Genomic DNA, 6,892 nt, shown 5'->3' on the forward strand with positions numbered 1-6,892 from the left:
AGGTAGGCAGGGCGCAAGAGTCTGAGTGAGGAGTGGTGAGGAACAGAACAGTCAGGGACAGGTTCAGGAGACATCATAGAAGACACCAGACAAAACATGGTCACAGCTTGGGGGGCCTGCAGGGGTGAGTGGGAAGAAAGAGAAAGCAGCTGAGGATGGGTTTGAAGTTTTGAGCCCAGGTGATTAAAATGCTCTGCCATTCAGCTTTGAGGAGGAAAAGGCTGAGTTCAGCCCTAGACTTGGGTATAGGAGCCAGCAGGCCCTCCAGGTGGCAGGTGGGAATGCAGGTCTGGTGCTAGGAGTGGTGTCTGAATGGGAGCATCTGCAGAGAGGGAGGGAGTAAAATGATGGGGCTCTGGGTGTGTCACTCACCTTGGAGGAAGCATGGGGACCCTGGCCTGCAGTCAGCACTACAGGGACACAGGTGTGTCTGGGACAAGCCCCTGAGCCCACAGCAATCGAGATCCAAAGCCAGGACCCAGGCTGGGTGGAGGCTCAATTGGTGAGAGTTTGGAGAGGCCCAGAAGAGGTCTCGCTTCAGATAAATCTTGAAGGATGGAAAAGATTTTAATGCACAAAAAAGACATTATCTTTATTCCAGCTGACAGGATTCTCAGTGGACAGCATTTGTGTCAAAATGGGTGTGCAAGAAAGTATGCATGTGTGAAAATGGACATGCATATGAGGGCAAAAATTAACAGGAGTGCATAGACAGGAATGTGTAAACAAAATTGTATTCGTGGGTGTTTTTGTGCATGTGTATACATGTACTTGTGTGCAGATGTGTAGATGTGTGTGTGTATGTATGTGCCTGCATATGTGTGAGCATATGCGGTCGAAGGCAAGTATGGGCGTATGTGGACAAGAGGAGGTTGAAGGAGGTGACCCCTATTCTGAGACCTCCACTTCTGCCCCATTTTATCACCCTTCACATCCAGGGAAGCCTCCAGGGAGGGAGAGGACCCTTGGTCTGGTGCTCAAGTTCTGACTTCAAAGTCAGAAGTCCCTATCTTTTCTTCGCTCAGCTGCCTTGAGTCCATAACCTTCCTCTGAGATCAAACCGTGAAGTGTTCCAGGTGTCAGTGTAAAGGATATTGGGCTTTTTGCCATCCCCTATTTCTTCTTACAAATGGGACCTTCACCTTTAAAGCTGGCCTATAGAATACATCCTCCTGCTGAGAGGCCACCTGCTTCCCTGGATGGACCTATTGGTCCAGGTAGGAAGTAGGGTTCACAATTGAGAGAGGATGGGCCTGGGGTCCTGGGGCTGAACCTGGTGCAGGGCCTTCAGAGCCCATTTGGTGTCTTGCTGGCCAGGACTTCCTCTTGCCTTAGAGAACACTGTAATTGGAGAGACCAAGGCCTCTAATTCAGACATATGCCAACTCCAGCATGTCCTGATGTGGCTGTCCAATGCTTCCCTGCCAGGGCCCAACACTCACCACCATAGATGCATATCTTGGACTGTGGGATTTATTCATGTATTATCCTAGGGGCAGTGGAGTGCTAGAGATGCACGGGCATCCAGCTTGAGGCTTTGGAAATGTTACTGTTCTCTCCTTAATTTTCCCTTCTACAGGATGGGTGCAACTGTGCCTGATGGCAGATTGTTTTAATACTTGAAAGATGTGTCACTTTCCCCACCCTGAAAGTTCCTCAGAAGGCTCTGGCATCATGAAGAAGGGTCTCCTTGAAACCTTTGCAACCCTCCTTTCTCCTCTCTTGTCTTTGGGGCAGGGGCTGTACCTTTTGTGGTAGGTCACCTCCCCAGAATGATGCAGAGGTGCTAGAAAGGCTTGTCCACTTCCCCAAATCCTACTGAGGTGCCTGAAATCCCAAGAGGTCAGGCTCTGGAGTCCCACAGACCTCTCTCAATCTTGGGTCTGCTCCTCACTGGCTGTGTCTTGGGAAGATAGATACTTCCCTCTGAACCTCAGTGTTGTCATCTGTAAAATACAGACAATAGCAGCCACCTTAGTGCTGGTATGAGGGTTCAATAAAGTAATGCATAGAGAGTGCAAAGTAAGCACTCCATACATGTGAAATGTTTGGGGGTCTTTATGGATAAAGGCTTTCCAGTCACCGAGGCGTCCCCAGTGAAAATCCTCAGGGACATTAAGGCATCACTTGAGATGCTCTGGTCACTAGGATTGGAGGAGAAGAGCGGCCAGGGAGCTGAGGATGCAGAGGGTGCCAGTGGGGAGGCTGTGGCCAACTTCCCCTGGCTAGACCAGCGTAGTGGGGTTGGCAGGCGTGCCAGGGGAGCTGTCCGTGGTGCTGAACGTCATTTTCTTGCTCTGGCTGGGCTGGGCTCTGCTCTCAGAAATGCGTGTAACCATCTGGCGAAGAGTAAGGAAGGGTAGTCTACGAGGCCAAGGGCAGCTCCCAGAGCCCAACTTCTCTCACCTACTCCTGGAGCACTTTCTTGTCTCACCCTTATGAGTCACCAGGAACCCACCTTTTTAGATGCCTGGGATGATTTCTTACATCATTTCCCAACTTGTCTTCTATGCCTTGTCCTCTGACTGGACCATTAGTTCCTGGGGTCAGGGTATCTGTCTGCCGAGGTGAATGGGTTCTGTCATCTGCTTCTTCAGGGAATATTGTTATCCTTGACTTCCTCTGCTGGCTCTAGTGGGACCATTATGAGTTCCCTTCCACCCCCACCTCCAGCAGATGCTTTGCTTTGGTTCTTCCTTGGAAGATTAAATCTTCCTCTTCTTTTCTATGAATTTGTTGACTTTTGAATTACTTATTTACTCATTTAATAACATAGCTAGGCAAGGGTCAGAGTATTTTGCAAGTATCAATTCACTTAATTCTTATGATTCTGCTAGCTAGGTACTGTTATTATCCTCATTGATCAGATGAGGGAACTGAGGCATGGAGAGATTAAATGACTTGCTAGTAAATGGTGGAACCAGAAATCAAACCAAGGTTGGCTGGCTCCAAGAGCCTATGCGTCTTTCTTCCCACCACATTATACAGCCTTTTGAGTAGCTCTGCAGTGCTCCAGCATAGTGGTTTCTGGGGAAGAGTGCTCCAGTATTCCGACCCCACCCCAGATTAGACACCAGAAATATCCCTTAGCATCTGGAAACTCACGATTGAAACAATTAGTCAGAATGCGAGGAAATGGGTGTTTTTGCCTCATGTAATTTGGTTTTATGAAGACCACTAAATGCAAACATTCTCCTGTTAATTACTGTCTTAAATTTGGTCTGTAATTGAGAGAACTAGAGTTGGGAGAGTGTAGAAACCCGCTGGAGTGGCAGGCCTGCCCGAGTCAGCATTCACAGCTGCTCGTGCCTGCTCTGTTAATTTTAGAAACTCCTCCAGCCTGGATGTATTATTAGCTTTATGTACAGAGGACCACAGGGCCCTCAGTGGCCTCTCTCTGCCACAGGTTTTTTTTTTTTTTTTTGCTTTGTTTTTCCTATGAGATTAAAGGAAAAGGAATGATTGCCATGTGTATATAAGGGTATTTGCACACTATATGTGTGAATGAGGATACCTGTGTGTGGTATCCAATGAGTGTCTGAAACTGTCTTTGAATGATGTGTATGACGCTGGGTAGAGAGTGTACACAGCTCAAGAGCACCCCTTAGAAGCTGAAACCATTCTCCTGGGGCCCCCGAGTCATTAGGTTGTGCTGTGTTCTGGGTACTGAGTTTGAAGGCTGGGTGGTTTCTCAGATCTTAGGTTGGTTTCTCCCAAATGGCATTAGAGGGATTGTGTCTGGAAAGCTGTGGTGAGTTGTGGAGCAGGGAAGGAGCTAAAGTTGACCTCTTGGCATCAACCTTAGAATGAAAAGCCTTAGCCTAGTGAGTTTCTAACTTGAGGTCCTGTCTTGAGGCCCCAAAGGGCTTGGCTTTCAAAGGAGCTGCCAGAAGTGGCCTTTCTAGAAGCCACCTTTCCCCAAACTGTGTGATGTGGGGCAGCTGTTTTGCCCACCTTCAGTGAAGCAGACTCTGCCCTCTCTTTGACTCATAGCACCATTTTGACTCTGGCAAAGAAAATGATTTGCTATGAAGTAATATTTTTTCAAACCTGGAACTCCTCAGGCAGGGGCACTGGGTTTTATGGTGGGCTCCTCTGAAGACTTGGGGAAACCTGGTCTTTTTGTTTCTCACTCCCTTCCTCCTGGCTTCCCTGAAGTAGGAAATTAAAGATGGCTGAAAGGTTACATCTTTGGGGAAAAGACATGCTTATTTCTGCCCTTATTTCTTTTTAATTAATAAAGATTAATACCTTTACCTGTCATTGTGTAACTGTCTAAATTGATAACAGAGAGAAATAGCTCTGTGGTTCGAGTTTTTGGTCTTGCAGCCAGCCCTGCGGTGGCTGGTACTTGGGCTGGGTCCCAGGAATGATTGGTCATACCTCCTAGATGTGGGGCCTGTGCCTGCCTGTGCTGTCTGCACACTCCAGAGGGGCCCCTGCCAGGCCAGGTGGGAGACCTGAGAGTTAGCTTTTACATCCTCACATCGCTTAACCTCTCAGAGGCTTCATCCTGAGGGTCCCTCTCTTACCTCCCTGAGGAAGCACTTGCAGTTGCTTTGAGGGCTTAGGGGAAATGATGCTAGAAGCCCCAGCTGGTCTCACTCCATTGCATTGAGTGGTACCTCACTGGTACTTGAATTCGCCCCATTAACACTTCCTGCCTTTGAAGATGTCACTGTCCCTCCCCAATCCCATATTAGAATGCAAACCTCTGGAGGAGACAGATAACCAGACGTTTTCTGACTATAGGGGATAGGCTAAAGGGTACTCCCATAAAGTGTTGAGGCTCCATCTCTCATTGTAGTAAGAAACTGAGACCCTGAGTGGGGAAGGCCCCTGCCTGATGTCACGCAGCATCAGTGACAAAGCTGGGGCTGGAGCCTGGGCCTCTTGCCTGCTGTGTATATGGACCCCCCCTGCTCTCCAGTCACAGCCTGTGGCATGTCTGCTGCCAGCCTGTCTCAGGCCACAGCTGCCTTATGGGAAAGGTGGAACAGCCTGGCCTGAACCTGGGGTGGTGCAGGGTAAACTGCTTCTGCTGCTAAAACATCCTCTCACTTCTCTCTAGATGTCATTGTTTGCTTTGCTTTTGAACCTGACTCTCACTGGGGCATAGAGATGGGGATAGGAGGCTTGTCATTAGGGGCAGGCAGAGGGTACCCTTAGTGAAGGAAGAGCCTCTTTCTTTGCCATAGTTTACATTTTGCCTTGGTTGCTGTGGGCCTACCTCCTACCGTGTCACAGAACATCCCTCAGTGTCCAAAGACTTCTCTCTCCCACACTTGCTCTCCCTTGGCGCTTCTCTCTCAGTCTGTGACTTGTTTTCTCTCTCTTTCTGACTACTGACCCCTGTATATCTTGACAGATTCTACTGGGACCTGACCATGCTGCTGCTGATGGTGGGGAACCTGATTATCATCCCTGTGGGCATCACTTTCTTCAAGGATGAGAATACCACACCCTGGATCGTCTTCAATGTGGTATCAGACACCTTCTTCCTCATCGACTTGGTTCTCAACTTTCGCACGGGGATTGTGGTAGAGGACAATACAGAAATCATCCTGGACCCACAGCGGATTAAGATGAAGTACCTCAAAAGCTGGTTCGTGGTGGATTTCATCTCCTCCATCCCTGTGGACTACATTTTCCTCATTGTGGAGACACGCATCGACTCGGAGGTCTACAAGACAGCTCGGGCCCTGCGCATCGTCCGCTTCACCAAGATCCTCAGCCTCCTGCGCCTCCTGCGACTCTCCCGCCTCATTCGATATATTCACCAGTGGGAAGAAGTGAGTGCTCAGACCCAAACCTCTTGGAGGAAGGGTGTCTTCCTCCAGGGAGAAGAAGGGCCAGGAGGTAATCTCAGATAGTTGGATGTGGGCTGTTGGATTTTAACAGGCACACCTGCTCCAAGAGGACAAATATTAGTAATTTCTTGAATATCGTATGCTAGATACTGTGCAAATCACTTTACAGGCAGGATCCCTACTAAGTCTCTAAAGCTCATATTGGTTACCATATAGGTACCATTTTTTTACATGAGGAAACCGAGAGACAAAAAAATTGAGGGATTTATTAAGATCACAGAATCAACGATTGGTGAACCTGGACTCCAGAGCCTGCAATGGTAACCACTATACTATGTTGTAGGGGTTGCAAACTCAGAAGCCTGTAGGGACCAGACAGGGAACGTGAATGGTAAAAGGCCAGTTGGAAGGCAATAAGGGTGTGGTAGACTGAGGAAAACGAGAATACATCTGTCTGGATCGGGTCATCCCTACTCAGTTCTAGCCACTTGTTGCCAAGTGAGAATCGGCACAGGGTTGCTAGATCTACAGATCTATCACGAGAAGCAGAAATCTGGATTATTGTGCAGATTTTTTCGGCAACTGTCCTTGACTGGGTTCTTCTGGAGAAGACCCTGAGATGAGGATTTACATGAAAGTGACTTTTTAGGGGGAGGTGTTTTCAGGAAAATCTGGTAAGGGATTGAGGAAGAGGGACAGGGAAAGGCAGGAAGCTGATTAAGGGTGGACACCTAGCAAAGTCCCATAGAGGGTGACTTGGGCCCCTTTCCATGAGAGCTCTAGGGACAGTGTACACCACATTTCAGAGGTGCCCATTGAAGGCAAAGGAATTAGAATTTTGATATTCTCTTACTTGCCAGCCACTGGTTCAGGGGCCGTCCACCCTGGGTGCTAGCAGAAAAAGTGGTTTCCAGTAGCCCAGGGCAGGCTTCTGACACAGAGCTGCAGGTGCTGGCTCTAGGACGTGAAAGCGCCAGGGAGCCTGGAGTTGTATGTGTACAAACTGTAAAAGGATCCTAGGGGCTCTGGGTGGAGCACAGGCTACAGAAACTAATTAACAATTGTATAAAAAAAAAAAAAAA

The 6,892-nt window shown here is 48.5% G+C and overlaps 1 protein-coding gene across 1 annotated transcript in view; it reads left to right on the forward strand.

Moving 5' to 3' along the window:
* The window catches only part of HCN4 (hyperpolarization activated cyclic nucleotide gated potassium channel 4), a 79,713-nt gene that overhangs the window by 56,561 nt on the left and 16,260 nt on the right, over window positions 1-6,892 (forward strand). Inside the window, exon 7 of the mRNA XM_015597663.1 lies at window positions 5,369-5,792. Within this exon, the coding sequence (XP_015453149.1) occupies window positions 5,369-5,792 (424 nt within the window). The remainder of the gene's footprint in view (window positions 1-5,368; window positions 5,793-6,892) is intronic.

The sequence above is a fragment of the Pteropus alecto genome, unplaced genomic scaffold (genome assembly GCF_000325575.1).
Source record: "Pteropus alecto unplaced genomic scaffold, ASM32557v1 scaffold38, whole genome shotgun sequence".
In the NCBI taxonomy this organism is placed as follows: domain Eukaryota; kingdom Metazoa; phylum Chordata; class Mammalia; order Chiroptera; family Pteropodidae; genus Pteropus; species Pteropus alecto.